The following is a 16735-nucleotide window of genomic DNA, read 5'->3' as shown; positions in this document are numbered from 1 at the left end:
GGCCCCCCCCCCCCCCCCCCCCCGCCGCCCCCAGAGAGGTTCCGGCAGGACAGTCCCCATGTCAGGCTCTGCATGTAGGGACTTTGCCCAGATGCCCTCGGACATAGAGATGTTGAGAGAAGGTGTGTGTCCATGAGTCCACCTCAACACCTGTCAACATTTTGCCCGTCTTGTTTCATCTTTCCCCTACTTTTCAATCAATGAGTATTTTATAAGGTATCTCATAGCTTACGTCATTTCATCCACATCAGTGCTTCTCCTGTCCCTAACAGGTGAGAGCTTTCTAAAACTGTATAACACAATAATGCTGTTATCTCACCTGGCAAAGTTAACAGTGACTCCTCAGGACCGTCTCATTCCCAGACCTGTTGATAGTCTCCTTTACGGCCATGGAATCGTAATATTCTTAACACTACAATGTGCAAAGTAAAGCAGACTCATCGTCTGTATTAACATGAAGCTTTGCTTTAATGTAAAGCATCAGGTCGGCAAGTGATGATGTAAAAACACGTTCTAATTCCCCTTCTCTCCTCAGGTCCTGGACGCCTCGTCCCTCAGTTTCAACACCAGGCTGAAATGGTTTGCCATATGCTTCGCCAGTGGCATCGTCTTCTCTATTCTTGTGCGTTAAGGCTGTATGTTGCTCCGTAATTTCTATTTTGTGTGAGACTGATCATTCCATTTAGTCCCAACATGCAGTCCACTTTATCTGGACTGTTCTGATGGGACATATTTAGTCCCCTGAAATAAAGGGGTAGAGATCAATAAAAAGATGCAGAGATTAATATTTTGGGGGGTTTATGGATTGTTAAAATAATTTCATTTAAGAAAGATCAGTGTGTATTAGGAGAGTTGCAGTCAGTGATTTAGATGTGATTTAGATTTTTGACTTGCCATTTATAAAAAGAATACTTAAGTAGAGTGAGACTTAGATGTATAAAGAAAGTTATGTAATGGCTCATTTATATATACTTATATGCAAATAGGCAGAAGATTCAAATTAGCAAATAACATTGAAAATTAACTACTTTTTAAAAAACTATATAATTAGAGACTATACATTAACACATTTATACATAAACTTTATAATATATATATTCTATTATTACTGTTTTATTATTACTATAGTAGCACATTTATATTTTAACCTATTACAGTGGTAAAAGTACTTTTAAATAACTATAATGTCTTAACTCAGGGAACTGGATTGCTGTGGCTTCCTGGTGGCATAAAGCTTTTTGCAGTGTTTTATACCCTTGGAAATATTGCTGCCTTAGCCAGGTATGTACAGAAGTTTGGCTTCTCAAAATATTTCATTTGCTATCATCAAAATTTTCTTTTCTAATAGGATATATTTCTGTAGATCTATACATACTGTGAATTCAAAATTTACATTCATTCAGTAGATACTTAGACTCCTGCTGTGTGCCAGCTGCCATCATAGAGTGTTCATGGTGAGAATAGCCAGCATTTGGAGGTACTTACTGTGTGCCAGGCTCTATCCTAAGTGTTCTGTGTCTGTCACCCCATTTGTGAGGTGGGCACTGTTATCACCCCATCTTATAGCAGGGTGTAGTAGCACGAGGCGGGCGGGGGGTCACTCCCCAGGGAGGTGCCTAGTGAGGTGACCAGGCCTGGTTCCCACCCGAGAGTCCTCCGGAGCCCTGGCTTGTAGCTGCCTCGGCGAGGGGACCGTCAGATGCCCAGCCGACCAGCGGCGGAAGCAGATCGGGGGTGGCAGTGCCGGGCCCAGGAGTTGGACAGGGCCACACAGTGGCAGTGACTCTGAGGACTGTGCACTGGGCGTTCAGGGAGTCCCCCCTGGGGGCCTCGGGTGCATCTCTGGGGGAGTTGATGTCTGTTAGCGTAGTTGTCACATTTACGAGCTCTCAGCTTTCAGAGGTGAGCTCCTGCCTCTTCAGGGACATTCTGCATCAGAGGTGCTGCCCAGTGCAGGGGTGTGAGCCGTGGCCAAGCTCGGCCCACTCTCCTGGGCTCGCCCCGATGCCCCTCCTCAGACCGCAGCCTGGAAGAGGCCTGAGGGCGCAGTTGCACACTTTTGCCCTTAGAAGCTTTACGCCGACAGTGCTTGTGGGGCTGTTCTCTCGTTATGACGGGGAATGTGCGTAGAGGTGAGGAAGCAGTGGCTGAATTGGCACCAACGGAGAGCAGGCTGCCTTGTCAGCCTGGACCGGCCTCAGCGGTCGCGCTCACCGGCGCTGTGAGTGATTTGTGAGAGGCGTTCCTGTGTCGCAGAAGACAGAAGGATTAACGCTTCCTTCTAATGTTAAGGAGAAATGCAACAGACTTAGTGAGATTTTCTAATTAAACTAACATAGGATTTCTTTTCTTAAAAGTACTTATTTGTACACAGCCGGACAAGTTAATAGCTCCCTCTCTCATTTCTTTTATTCGTTTCAAATAGTACATGCTTTTTAATGGGACCTGTGAAACAACTGAAGAAAATGTTTGAAACAACGAGATTGCTTGCAACGATTGTTATGCTTGTAAGTAAATAATGATACTTTTAAAAAACTTTTTTCGAGTTTTTCTTTTCTTTTTGCATTACTTTGGGAGGTACTAATGTTATAATTCTCTTGTTGAATATGACAGTCACATTCTTCAGGCTGTGTGTTTAAAGAGTTTGGATTATGTAGCATTACCTAAAATGATTGGCTGGGTGAATCCTGTTTTCTTTTGTGTATTCTAACAGTGTAGCTCTGTGTATTGCACGTGAAAATGAGAGCTGCATGTATTTCATTTTCGGGCCCCATGGAGCACCTTAATGGACCCCTGTGTGTACTTTCTGGAGGGTGGGCCTGGAAGACGGGTCACCTCTGGGTCCATATGAGGCTTCTCAGGGAGAGTTGGCTTAATTTTGGTGGCCTGTCACCCGGCCTTTGTCGCTCCCCTGTTGGACTGTTGCACAAATACCTTGGCCTCTGTCTCCACGCCTGCCCCACTGCTTTCCCTGCCTCTCCTCGTCTCTCCCCTGCCTCCTCTGGGGGACATAGCTGTGGAATGACAGTGCAGTCTTTCTGTGTGAAATCATTATAACAGGTTCCTATGTAAAGCTAAGTAAAACAGAACTTACTGTACAGGAGCGGTTGTACTGAGTCCTGCGGTGGCGGCTTGACTTAGTAAACGTTAGCGCCAGCATTCCTAAACCCATAACAACAGCCGCTGTTACTCGTTCATTCTCGAGACAGTCTCTCTGTTGGCTTAGTCAACAGGTGATTTATTATGTGCTTGCAATTTGCCGAGGAACATTGCAGCAGTCACAGACTTTAAAGTAATACTCAGGGAACGTATAAGGACAACTAGAGTAAGTGGTCTCATTAATTTTGTTCTCTAGCGTGTTATCATGCAAATGAATGCAGAATAGTGTATGCATTTTTGTTAAGCTTTGGAAAAGGCTCAAATTGACAATTTTTCTTTCCTTTCCTGTAGTTGTGTTTCATACTTACCCTGTGCGCTGCTCTTTGGGTAAGTTACCTCAACCATATCTGTTTTCTACTAACTGTGTGGCCCCTCACCAGGTAGACTGTCATCGCACCATCATCTCCAAGGAGCTCAAAGTCTGGTTTCTTAAAACCCACCAAAGACTGGGTGTCCCTAAAACCTAGTTAGTGGCTAGGCTTGCAGTGGATTCTGCCACCTAAAACAGACAGAAGTGAGCTCGTGCTTGCGTCCAGGTCAGACTGGCCCCTCTCTCAGGCCCAGGGCCGTGAGAGGCCCTCGCTGAGGGTCTGCGTGCTCTGTCTGCTGTGCTGATAGCCTCGCTGTGCTGTGGCTCTAGGGTGGGGAGTGCATCGTGAGCATCAGGGTGTCCACACAGTGAGGAGAAAGGGCCGGAAAACAAACCCAAACAGATTAACACAGAGGGACAAAAGGACTTAAATTATTCTTGCACCACTTACGGATGAGGTGAACGGCTCCTCATTAGCCTTCAGAGAAGTTACTCTATTACAATTCAGTTTACTCGTCGATGCTCCTGATTCTTCATTACATTTGCTTATTGTTCCTTATCTACCTCCAAAGGGGTCTGAGGAGGTTCTTGAGCTCCCAAGAACACAGCGCACTTTAAAGAAGATGGGGTGGCATACGACACACTGCAGAAACGTTCATCAAAAATGTTCTGCTTTTAATTTTGATGATTTAAGGACCGGACTTTAGTTGTGCAAGAATGCACTTAATACCTCATTTCCCAGTGATAACTTAGAAGAATTTTCGTAAACAATCTTCGCATTTCCCTATGGAAAATTGATTTCTGGTTTGGAAAGGTCCAGCAGTCTGTTTATAAGCAGTAGATTAAAAATAAGTGAAAAAGTAAATAAATAAAAATTTAAAATAAAGATGGACAAGAAATTCTAAAAATAGATCATTTTAAAACAACTGTGGAAACTTTATCTTACATTATTCCAGAAGATCACAATAAAATACAGTTTTAGTTCAAAAAATAACTCAAGAAAATGAACAAGTGTGAATGAGAAAGATACGTAAATTCCACATAGGATACAGATCTAATAACCCACTGGGTATTTTAGAAAGGTTAACCTTGACTTAAAGGACCTAACATGAGAGAGATTTAATATTTTCGGCCTATGCACATTTATTTCATTAATGTTTAATGCCATATACTTAGCAGCATTTGAATAAATGGAATCAGAGGATTCTAGAAAGAAGATACAATTTATGGATATGTAATTCTCAGATCTCCTGAATCTTAAATTTGTCATACTAGGATTTAATGAAATAAGTTGGAGCTATTGTTTATATTTTTGAAGGGGAGGAACTGAACTTGCTTGTGAAAAGTATTTTTTAAAAAAATGTTTAACTCATTATTTCTTTGTCTTTGCTGTTGTCAGTGGCATAAGAAGGGGCTGGCCTTATTATTCTGCATATTGCAGTTCTTGTCAATGACCTGGTAAGTCTTACACTAAATAGAAAGTTAAAATTTCCTAAGCAGTGCCACGCGTTTTGTTCTGAGCCTGTAAGCCTAGGAAGGTCATTGGCATTTTACCGGATCAGGTAAGCCTGTGCCTTGGAGGGGAAGGGCCTCCTGAGAGGTCAGGTGCCTGAGGTCTGCAGTGTGTCCTGGGGGGCCTAAACGTGGGAGAGCTGAGGAGAGTTGGGGGCTGTGCTTGCCCAGGCACACAGGGCTGCGTTCACTTCTTCTCTAATGTGTGAAAGAGAAATGCTGGGAAATGCAGGTGGTGCCACACGAACCCTGAAGTCCAGGCCGAGCCACAGGATGAGCCCGAGGGCACGGCGGGGAACCACTCACTTTGCCTGGTATTGCTGAGCACCTGCCGAGTGAGTTCGTTCTGGTGCCGACTCCTCAGCGAGGCTGCTGTGCCCTTGCCTCTCCCTGAGGTGTCCTCCCCTCCGAGTGTTCAGTCACGCCATCCTTCCTGATCGCTCCCTCCCCAGGCCACGTTCAGGTCCTGGGCTGAGGGCCCAGCAAATACGATTGAGTTGAATGTGCCCTCCTCGCACGCTCCCACGTCAGACCAGAAAGGTGTTCTTCACGTACAAAATATTTCTACGAGTGTTTTCCTTTTCCTTTAGAGCTCAGTCTTGTTTGCTTCCTTGCAATCGTCAGTAGACCCCTTCCTGACTTTGCTGTTTTAAATTTCTCCTTTTTGATATCACCCAATCTGAGATCAGTGGGGTTTTTTTGTTTTTGTTTTTGTTTTTGTGGTACGCGGGCCTCTCACTGTTGTGGCCTCTCCCGTTGCGGAGCACAGGCTCCGGACGTGCAGGCCCAGCGGCCATGGCTCACGGGCCCAGCCGCTCCGCGGCATGTGGGATCTTCCCGGACCGGGGCACGAACCCGTGTCCCCTGCATCGGCAGGGGGACTTTCAACCGCTGCGCCACCAGGGAAGCCCCAGTCTTTGTTTTGATGCTGTTTCTACCTTTCCACTGATGGAATGTCAACAGCTGTTAAATGCAATTCTCTACGTGTTACAAAAGAACCTTATGATGTTGTTTTACTCTTTTTCAGTGAAATGCGGAAAAGTTTAAACCTTTGTTATTTTCTATTAATATGTTGCTTTTTATTGTTAATCTGTACTTAATGATTGCCTTATCCCTGAAGGAGAGTGCAGTTTATTGTTATTTTATAGTTTTTATTTTTGAAAAATAGCTCAAAAGGGGTAATACAACAGGCTTTTTATTACAGCAGGCTTCAGCAGGCATCAGAATCAGAGTTTTTTAAAAGCACATTGCTTACTGAGACGCAGTTTCTCATTCAGGAGGTGGGGGGGGGGGGGCAGGAATCTGCGTTTTTAACAAGTTCCCCGGTGATGCTGTATGCCGTCAGGGGTCATACTTTGAGAATCACTGTGCAGTAGTCTGCTGCTTCATTTTTTATGGTGTTAGAATATGGCCATTTGGCAAAAAGGAAAACATCATTTAGTTTCAACGTTCTTGAATTTTTCTTGCAGGTATAGTCTGTCATACATCCCGTATGCAAGGTGAGCTTGTTTCAATTCTGTCTTGTTTCTGCTCCTCTAATTCTCTTTACACAGATACGTGAATTTTCATATTAAAATGTGATTTAAAAGGCTGTTTTTGGTTGACTTTGACTTTTTTCCCAGAAGGAAATTATTTTTTAAATGAGTGGAATAGAAGCTTGCCATATCAAGTAAAAAACATGTTGAACAGATGTAACAGGTAGGCTGGGAATGTACTTCTGATTTACCACCTGAACATTTGCAGTTAGTGAATTTTGGCAAGAGATTCTAGATCCTTTCGCGACTGCAAGTATTCAGTAAATAGGATATGGAGACTTCAGCAAAAATAAATTCTACTTTAAAAAAAAAGAAAGTTAATGAAAAGATGAATCTGATACAGAAATGTTTGTTTTAAGCCAGTAGAAACATTTATTCTGTATGTCAAGAGGTAATTGCTGTTTTCTTGTATCTTTTCAGAGAAAGGTACTAATTTAATTATGGAGGAAAAAACAAATACTTAATTGCAGTCTTCAATCTGACCGGTTTGGAGGAATATTCTGTTGAGGCACAGCTTTGTTGCTTTGTGAAATTTGGAACATAGGTTGCATATGAAAAACAGCGGAATTGTACGCCTGATATAACAGTGAAGGAAATTGATAGCAGTTCTATTTTTATTCAGTTTCAAATGGATGATTCTTTTTGATGAACACTTAAAAGGAGAAAAAGCAAAGCAGGGTCAGCTAAAGGAGAGCAGGCTTAGAACAGGAGCGCAGAGGTAACTTGCCAGTCAGTCCTCAGGACCTTGGCTGGGAGAGCTCTTGCTGTTTCTCAACGAGGGGAAAAGGTGCCCCAAATGATGTCCACTGCAGTAGAGCTGGAGCTCACAGCCAGGGCAGGGCGTCTGGGCAGTGACCACCCTCCCCAGAAGTGTCGGACCCTGCCCTTGAGAGCAGCATACAGTCTGTCCGTACATCTCCAGTCTGTTGGTGCTCGCCTTAACAGTCCGTATTCATATAACAACAGTTCAAACTAACTGTTGTGAAGAGAAATGTGAAAGGCCAATGAGGTTTTTCACATGAATTTTTTTGGAATTCTTAGGGACATAGTTATAAATGTTCTGCTTTTTAAAATCCAGTTCGTTGTTTCTTTTTAAAAATACTTTTGTTGTTTTGGGTATTTACATTTATTTCTTCATAATAAAATTAGCATATGTGTTGTTTAAGATTTCGAAACAAATACCATTTTAGCAACTAAGAAATTATTTCCATGTCTCAGTTCTTGATTTCAAGTGATATTCAACAAAGTTTTAATTATGGAAAGGTACTGGGGTTCCGCTGAGTTCTGACGGGAAAAGGTGATCGTGTGTTTGTCTCTCGGCAGGAATCTTTTTGCAAGTTCACTCTGGAGGCAGATTATTATATTGTTTTTCCTCTTGTTTTTTCACCAGGGATGCGGTAATTAAATGCTGTTCTTCTTTGCTGAGTTAAAAATCAGAAACTCTTTGAAAAGACCATTTGAAAGCTGATGTTCTGGCTTTGGTGAAGTATACTTTTCCTGATACAGTAATCACTCCAAAAAAACAACTGCACTGACCATTTAAGACCATTTTGTATACTGATAAAAACTACATGCTAATTAAACTGTTAAATGCTTGTGACGTTAAATTCATTTTGTGTCATTAAGATGCTCTTCCAGAGATAAGGAGATTTTAATCATTGCCACTTGTAAATGATTTTTAGCCAGTTTTTTAATCTTTTCTAAACAGCATCTGAGATGTGTATATTTAAGGGTAAACCTATGCTGCAAGATATATTCAGCTTTTTTGGTGGTTTTCAAATGTCTACATTTTAAAAATATCTTTTAAAATAAAAACTTTAAATGTGAAAATTTTTATAAGCTAAAAATTGCTAATTATATGTAATAAAAATAATATATAAATCTTTATAATTTTGAAATAAACCCACACTTGGGAAAAACATTTTCTTGATCAAATTTATGTTTTAAGTGGGTGGTGGTACATTGATTCAGTTGAATAAAATTTAGTTTGGCCACTTATGCAATCTTTCTGCAGAAAAACGAGTAAGATACAATCTCTGTCCTAATAATGGGGCTGAGCACAAATCTGTGAAGGATGAGAGGGCCGAGTAACAGTGAAAGCATTTATTCATCAGTGTGCTGTTCAGGGTGCGAGCCCGAACACAGAGCCGGCCAGGACGGCCGCCCGAGGAGGCAGGCAGGCAGGTCGGAGCAGAGGAGCCAGGAGGGCTGACCGGCCAGGTTGGGTCGGGGAAGCCTGCCGAGAGGGAGGAGCCGGGCCGCCGAGGAGGGAGAGCCTGCGAGAGCCTGCGTGGCCTGCGCTAGCTCGTCTGCAGGGAAATGGCCCGGGGCCCGGTGCCGGCACCACACCTCCCTGGGCAGAGGGAAGGCGGCCTCGGTGAGGAGAGCGGGGGAGGATGGGCTCCCGGGAGGGTGTGGGAGAAGGACTTGCTGAGTCGGTGAGGGGTCTGCTGGGGACCAGCACGAGGGCTGGGCTGGTGAGCAGAGAGCAGACACACCCCGTCCTGGACGGGGTCCTCGTCTCCAGTCGAGCCCACGGTTGGAGTCATGCTTTAGAGCCACGTGTCCACAGAGCCGCTGGAAGCCCGTTGCTGTGTGGGTGCAGAGGATCCCGGGACGGTACAGAGCAGCTTCGGGTGAAGACTTGACCCGTGGAGGTGGGGCGTGGCCTCGGGACAGGGCGGGGGGAGGGTCACTGAGTCCGCTGAGATGGTGCGGGAGGGAGGGACAGAGCCCTGAGACAGCCGGGCTGCGGCCCCTCGGAGCTCTCCGGCTTCACGGGGACCCTCTGTCCAGCCAGGCAGCAGCAGCGCAGATGCTCCTGGCGTCCCCCCCGTAGCTGCTCCGTGTCCCCCTACGGGGGGTGGGGGGACAGTTCAGTGAGCTTCAGAGCCTGTTGGCGTGAGTGGGACACGGTGCACGTGTGACCCCTGCAGGAAGGGACGGCGTCCGAGGTCTGCCCGCGCCGCGCTGGGCCCTGCCTTGTGAGGAAGTGCGGACCAGTCTCTCGTTACTTGCAGAATTCCTCGTCAGACTACTTCCGGCAGCCCTTCGGCAGGGGGGTCCCCCTTGGGAGGGGGCCTGTCGTGGTCGGAGGTCCGATCCACAGCAGGATCATCCCCAGAGCGGCCCTCACCTCCGGGTCACCGCTGGCCCTGCGGCCAGCCGGCAGCGCGCACGGAGAGCACGGCGGCCCGGGCACCTGCCTGCGCCTCCCTCTCGGCCTCCCCGAGAGCAATTCGTGCTGCTGCGGTCCCCTGGCGGGTCCCTGGGGAGGCTCCCCTCGTCCCCGCACGTATGCAAACCTTAGAGCTCCTGTGTCCCATCGCTTTTGCCAGCTCCTCAAAGGCACTCCCCCCTGAAGTTAAAATCTATCGTAACCCCTGAGGGGCCTCCGCTTGAGGCCGCGGCAGCTGTCAGGAGGGGAAGCGGGGCTCGGTGACCTTCACCAAGACTGCCCGCAGCTTGGCCACCCTTTGGAGGACAGCGTGTCTCGGGCGTGGGGTGGCCCTCCCACGTCTGGCTATTCGAGCCTGGACAAGGTGCTTACCTCTGTCAGCTTCCATTTCCTCATCTCAAGAAAATGTCTAAACGTGGGGTTCTACCGGTGTTTGCCCGGCAGGACGGCTGGGAGGAATAAAGGAGTGAGCAGTGCCTGGCAGCAGCTTTCTGTAGACGGACGATTAAAAGAGCCTGCGGGCATCTGTTGGAAAGGCTGCTTTACACTCATCTCTGCGAGCCTTTGGGACACAGTGCATTGTACCCGAGAGGCCCCAGAGTGACCCTCAGGACTGCGGGAGGGGACGCCCAGCCCCACAGGCCCGAGGGCGTCAGCATCGCCGTGTAGGAGCCTCCGCGGGAAGCGGTGCCAAGGGTGTCCTGCTGGAAATGGCAGCGATGACAGGGCTTTGGGGCGGCCTCTCAGGTCCTGGGGCGTCATTGGCTGGCGTCCAGTCAGGGACTGGGCTGGGAGATGACGGGCCCCGTGTGGCAGTGTCCACAGAGGACCCGTGGGGGTCTGGGAGAAGGACCCGCACCGGAGTCGGGGTGGAGCAGGGCGAAGAGACAGCAGCTCCTGTTTGCAGATCCTTCATCTTCTCTCTCCCCGACTCGTGTAACCCGGGAAGATGGGGACTTCGCTCTGTGCTTCTCTCCCAGTGGTAATTAAGCCATCTCCTGACGTATGAACTAGCTGTGCAAACATCGCAAGGTCCTTTAAAGTCACGGTCTGCTTCTGCAAAGCCTCTTTAAGGCTGTCGTTGCACCTGCAGTGCTGGGTTGGGGGTACGGGACACGCACGGGAGTCGCGGCCCACGTGGGACTGTCTGCGTTAAAGAGCGCCGTCCTCAGTGGCCTTCTCACCATCCTTAATTTAGGCACTTTTCTTTCAAGTGAATTATTTAAGGAACAGCTTACAGCGAGATGCTTTTGTGGGGTGAGGAAGCACATCACGCCACCTACCTCTCGTGGAGACGTGTATTTAACGTGTCATGGGGTGCGTGGAGGTGAGCAGGGGTGCAGTCACACAGAAGGGTTCCGCCCTGAGAAAGCACGCTCACCTGCGGGTAATGTGGGCGGCGAGGCCCCAGCGAGGCACACCTGCCCAGGTGACGGCAGCGGTGCCTCCACAGGGCCGCTCGGACCACTGCTTTTCTGTCCTCCAGCCCCATTTCTTTCACTCCACCAGGACTGCAGCCACCTAACTCCATTCTCCATTCCCGGAAGCATCTGCTGGCCTGGGGTTTCTAAGAAAGCGTTCATCTGCACGCACGTCCCAAGCACAGGGTAAATGAGACTTACAGCTGCTGCTTCTCCCTGCCCTATGGGAAGACTCTAAGTACATTTCATACATCTAAAAACCTGAGCTTTGCAAGAAAAAGGGGTAATATAAACTGAAGGCGTATCATTTTTAATAGTACAGCTTGTGACTTTTCTTCCTGTATGATCTCATGGTTTTACTTGCTTCCCTTTTTTTCCAGGTTGTTACAAGAAGGAACCAAGTATTAAGTTTTGCTTTCAAAGAGGAGGACATGATGATGGTGATGGTTGGCGACATCAGAGAGGTGTTCCTTGTGCCGCCTGGCAGGCAGTGTAGCAGTTCTCAGTGTGGCCCAGGCCACCGACATGCCTGGGCGTCCCGGAGACCCTTTCAGGGTCCACTTTGGTAATTACCCCGACACTGCACTGTTCACTCTACGTGAGCGCACAGCGGAGTCACGAGGCTGTGGGCGTGCGATCGCACAGGGATGGAGCACAGAGCCCGCCACTCATCTCTGACTTGTTTTAGAAAATATTATTTTCATTAAATGTATTAGTAAACATTTTTTTTAAAGTCTCGGTTTAGAGTCTTTTTTTTTTTTTTAAATCCTTAAGCCAGCTATTTTTTTTATCATTAAGTTATTTTTGGCTGTGTTGGGTCTTCGTTGCTGCACGCGGGCTTTCTCTAGTTGTGGCGAGCGGGGGCTACTCTTTGCTGCGGTGCGTGGGCTTCTCACTGCAGTGGCTTCTCTTGTTGCGGAGCATGGGCTCTAGGCACGCGGGCTTCAGTAGTTGTGGCTCGTGGGCTCTAGAGCGCAGGCTCAGTCGTTGTGGCTCGCGGGCTTAGTTGCTCCGCGGCATGTGCGATCTTCCCGGACCACCGCTCGAACCCGTGTCCCCTTCATTGGCAGGCGGATTCTCAACCACTGCGCCACCAGGGAAGCCCCTCGGTTTAAATTCTTAACAAGGTTAACATCAGTAGATAGAGGCCACAGAACAGAAGCCCTTTGGGTCCTGAGAGTGTAAAGGGGTCTTGAGACCCACTGGCACTGAGTGGTGAGCGTGCTTTGGGCTCTCCCTCCCTGGACGGGTATTGCCCCCGCCATGCTCTGGGGCCATTTGGGTAAACCTTAGTTTCTTCATCTGTAAAATGCAAGTGTTACTGCTTCTTCTCTCATAAGACTCTCAAGAGGTTTCAGTGCAGTAATCTCGATAAAGCGGATTATTATCTTAATGATGGGAAAAAAGAAAGACTAAAGCAAATAATATCTGAACAATTTCCTAAATGTTTTCTGCTCGCGAAGGCTTTCACAGTAACAGACCAGTGTCACAAGGAAAAATGGAGGTGTTTTCCAGTTATTGGCCAAATTCTCTATGTCTCAGTAATAAAATAGGATTTTTAAAACTAGAATGAGCTTTCCATGTTTTAAAATTCAGATTTAGTTTTAGTTCTAGATGTTGGATCTAGAACATTTACTTCTCGCTGTATTAAGTAAAATGCTTTGAATCAAAATATAGAAATGGAAAGAGGGTGTAACTGGAAAAATAAGATTGATTTATTTTCCTTTTTGAAATTTTTCTGAACATTGAAGTATATGCCTTAGTAGAACCAAGAACCTAAAACGTTAATGAGGAAAATGAAACATTTCTTGAAATAATGGCTAATTTCCTGGTATTATGGTGCGATCACTGGCTGTAATTTAATCAACTGGTAACTCTGTGGTGATGACCAGTTGATCACACATGTCTGTGTGATAAAGAGCACACGTCCATTTTGGATGTATCTGTGGGGTCCAGGTGTGAAGTGGGAGCATGTCTACAGCCATTATTTGCAGAGCGGGGTCATCATACCACAGCCTCCATAATTTTCAGTTCAGTTTCAAACCTGTGGACCAGTAACCCTCTATAGTTTTACTTGGGATATACTCCTGGATATACTCTTCTTGGTATTTTATTTTAATGATTGAAATATTTTCTGCATTTATTTTACTCATCCTAGAAATACTTTAAAGGGTTGTTACAGTGAAAAGTCTTTCTCCATACACTGGCTCTGCTACAATAGTAGGAGGAAAACTTACCATTAATTTCCAAACGGTGGAAAAGTATTGTCCTTGTTTATTTGAAATTTGAAAATAGAATAAACATAATTTGAAAATTAAATATCATAAAAAATGTGGACAGTTCAAATACATATATCTGATTTTTCCTTTCAAATTAACAAGCTTATTTGAAAGAGTAAATTTCACATCCTCGAGGTGAAAGGTAATCATCGTGTTTTTTGGAGATCAACTCTTTCTGATGGTCCCAGAAACATGTTTGTGCAACTGATACGCTCACCACGATATTCTAGTGCTAAGTTGGACTATTTAATATATAAACAGTTTATCCCCAATGTTGTGTTCTGGCCTTGTTATGCAAAATCCTATGTAAATTACGAATTAAATTGTACTATATTTCTTGACTAATCCCTTTTCCATCTGAACGTAAGTTCGGCAATCTTCTCCTGGTGTGACTTGCCTTACTGGTAACTGTCACCGGCTAGCAACTCAACCAAACAGAATGTGTAAATCCTTTAACAGCCAGCTGCCCGTGACAGTGCCGAGACCCGTGCTGTCTTCCCAGGCTCCCTCCCAGGCCCTTGCTGGGGTTTCTAATTTTCGAGGGGCTGGAGGTTTCAGGTAGAAGAGGTCGCGGGCAGGGACCAGTAATGCTGTCATTTGGGTGCGTCAGCAGAGTCTACAGGCCGGAGGCCCTTCAGAAATGCTAACTCCCCTGTGGCTCCTGGGACAGCAGACCACCCGCCACGAGGCACGGGAACTCCTCTTCCCCCATGGGTCCGGGGGGACTGTGGGGCTTTCAGCGGGGAGGGGGCAGAGGAATGCCCTTCCGACTTGGGCGGGTGACGGGGGGCAGGCACTCAGCATTTACTCTCCTGCCTCAGAGGTCTGGCGGATTGTAGCCTCCCAAGTCCCCAAGCTTCTGGGCTGGGACAAGACATGGGGGGTGCCTGGGAGAATCCCAGTGACCAGTCTGGTCAGATGTGCTGGGCAAACTGAGGACTCTCACTTTCTCTTGGGGGAAACTGCTCAGTCTCTGCTGGTGTGGGTGGTGGAGGCTACTTACCCCCATCACCCCTGCCCAAAGACTGTCCTTCTCTTCGTTAGTGTGATGGCTCAGACGCGGCTCTGGAACCCCATTGCTGGTACTGAGGCTCATCTCCATCTAATTGGAGCCGTGTGTTGTTGGGAGGTGTTTCCGCACCTAAGCCCCCATTTTCTAGTAGATTGGAGATAGTCAGAGGGGTCAGGAGAGTGCCTGCCACGTAGCACGTCAATCACATCCCTTAGCTGTTATAATTATGAGATGCCAATCCACACTCACCTCCGACCCTCACCCTTCAACTGTCATTACTTCTGAAGCAGCCTAAGAATTAGGAAATCGGAAGGAGAGAAACCCAGTCGCTGATACGGTTACAGCTTTTGAACTGCTGGGGTCCCTACTCAAATCGCTGGGCGTCCAGCTACCGCTGGGCTGTGCCTGCAGAAGTGGTACCATAGCCCCCTCCTTGTCCTCCGGCCTCCAGCCCCCCCCCCTCGCCCCGTCTTCACTAGCTTCACCTCATCTCCTGCCCTCCACGCTCCCGGCAGGAGTGTCCACCTGCTGCCACGGCTAACGTACCTAGTCCACACCCACCCAGAAATACCTGGAATAAAATGCATATGTGATTTCGGGACCTACGACACAGATATCTTATGACCTAAACGGTCTCAAATGTATTCACCCAGGGCTATGGGAGGAGACAGGTTGCCTCGAGGCCCTGGTGGGGAAGGGGAGAAGGTCCATGTCTGGAAGCTGTGTTTGCATATTTTATGCAGAAGAGGTAAACGGGGGGGTGGTGGGGTGGTGGTGGTGGTTTTGAGGGTGCTGGTGGAGATGATGGGGCCTAAACCTACCCCCGCCCCCAGCCGTCATGAGAAATGTTTCTGGTCACCTATCAAGTTTCCTTCTTGCTGTGCCTGACCCAGTGGGGACACATCAGAGTAGGCGGGGGGAAAGTGACCAGTGCCCTCGTGGCCACCGGCCACAGGGAGGTGCCGGTGCCACGACAGGAGCGTTCAGAGAGCTGGGCGGGGCCGCTGGGGCCGTTGGTCACATACGAGTTTACCCACATTTGAATGCTCTTAGCTAAGCTGGGGCCATACCCCACACAACCTACTTACGTTGCTGGGTTAGCCCAGAAGAGCATATCCTATGGAAAATGTTTTTTTTGCAGATCTAAACAACCGACAGTTCTCCATAAATAATGCAGGGACTGCTTGTGTGAAACTTTGACTTTATGACATATTGCTCTGTAATTATTCACTGAATTATTCATGTATTCAACAAACGTTTGAATATCGAAGGAGTGTTTTCATGTCTCTACCACTAGAATCTAAGTTGACGGTGAAGCTGTCTCATTCATTCTGAACCACTGTTGCAGCAATAAATACTCTCCTTTGCTCACAGGAATCACTCCTGAAAAGAACTTAATGTCTGGTACTTCCTATATCATGATTTAACTGAAACTGGTCTATTTTGCCTATTCAAGGAAAACTAGGTTTTTAATTTTAAAATGACAGTCTTTCAGCAGTGGCATCAACATTATATAAAAGCAAAAGCAGGAAGATTCCCTGAAATGTCTTTTCCCCACCTCTGAGCTCCAGCCAGCTTTCTCCTCCGACACCGGACTGCGAGGCCGGCCGGCCATAGGTACCACCCGCCGCCACCGCCTGGCCCACCATCTTAAAGGCACCGAGAGGCTGCTCGGGATTTTCTCTCCAACGTGCAAGGACTCCGCCTAGGGCTTAGGACACGCCCGGCTCTCCCCGCCTCTGGTGGATTAAAACTAGCCCCTGGCGGTGGAAGGCCAGCTGGGGAGCCTCGCCCGGTCCAGTCGCTCGTGACACCAGCCGGGCGCAGCGGCTCCTCGCCCCGCCGCGTCCTCGGCCACCGCGCTCGGCTCCTTCTCCCGCCGGCGCGTCTGGCTCGGCGTGGCCCGGGCGGACGGTGCTGTGCCCGCCGAGCCAGGCGAGGAGACCCGAGTCGGGGCAGAGCCCCCGGCCCCAGGAGGGAGGGAGGAAGGAAGGAGGGAGGGGTGCCTTGGCGTGAAGCCCTGGCTGTGGGCACCGGGACGTGAGGAAGCCGGAGATGCTGCGGCCGGACCGAGGTGGGTGCGGAGCGAGGACGAGGGCCAGACCCCGGCCACCCACGGGGAGGGCGCTGAGCCCCGCGCACCGAGACTAAAGCCGCTCCTCTCCTTCCAGGGCGCTGACGACCCGCCGGCCTGGCAGCACCATGCCGTTCCCGCCCCTGCCGCCGCCGCCGCCCACCCCCGCCCCGGGGGTCCCGGCCGCGCGCCCACCGCCCCGGAAGCCGGGCGCCCCCCGCAAGGCGGCCGTGCCCGCCTGCGCCCCGCCGGGGC

The 16735-nt window shown here is 48.3% G+C and overlaps 2 protein-coding genes across 2 annotated transcripts in view; both read left to right on the top strand.

The window, feature by feature from the left end:
* Positions 1–9172, top strand: part of SFT2D1 (SFT2 domain containing 1) — a 16344-nt gene extending 7172 nt beyond the window's left edge. Inside the window, exons 2-8 of the mRNA XM_029224067.1 lie at positions 536–622; positions 1199–1281; positions 2426–2507; positions 3451–3486; positions 4869–4927; positions 6451–6480; positions 7907–9172. Coding sequence (XP_029079900.1) covers positions 536–622; positions 1199–1281; positions 2426–2507; positions 3451–3486; positions 4869–4927; positions 6451–6480; positions 7907–7946 — 417 coding nt within the window. The 3' untranslated portion in view covers positions 7947–9172. The remainder of the gene's footprint in view (positions 1–535; positions 623–1198; positions 1282–2425; positions 2508–3450; positions 3487–4868; positions 4928–6450; positions 6481–7906) is intronic.
* A 7436-nt stretch (positions 9173–16608) lies between these two features.
* Positions 16609–16735, top strand: part of PRR18 (proline rich 18) — a 1032-nt gene continuing 905 nt past the window's right edge. Inside the window, exon 1 of the mRNA XM_029223552.1 lies at positions 16609–16733. Within this exon, the coding sequence (XP_029079385.1) occupies positions 16609–16733 (125 nt within the window). The remainder of the gene's footprint in view (positions 16734–16735) is intronic.

This window comes from Monodon monoceros, unplaced genomic scaffold (assembly GCF_005190385.1).
Source record: "Monodon monoceros isolate NGI ecotype Baffin Bay Population unplaced genomic scaffold, NGI_Narwhal_1 Super_Scaffold_15, whole genome shotgun sequence".
Lineage (NCBI taxonomy): Eukaryota > Metazoa > Chordata > Mammalia > Artiodactyla > Monodontidae > Monodon > Monodon monoceros.
Note: the sequence above shows the minus strand (reverse complement) of the source record. Positions and strands in the feature narration are given on the sequence as shown.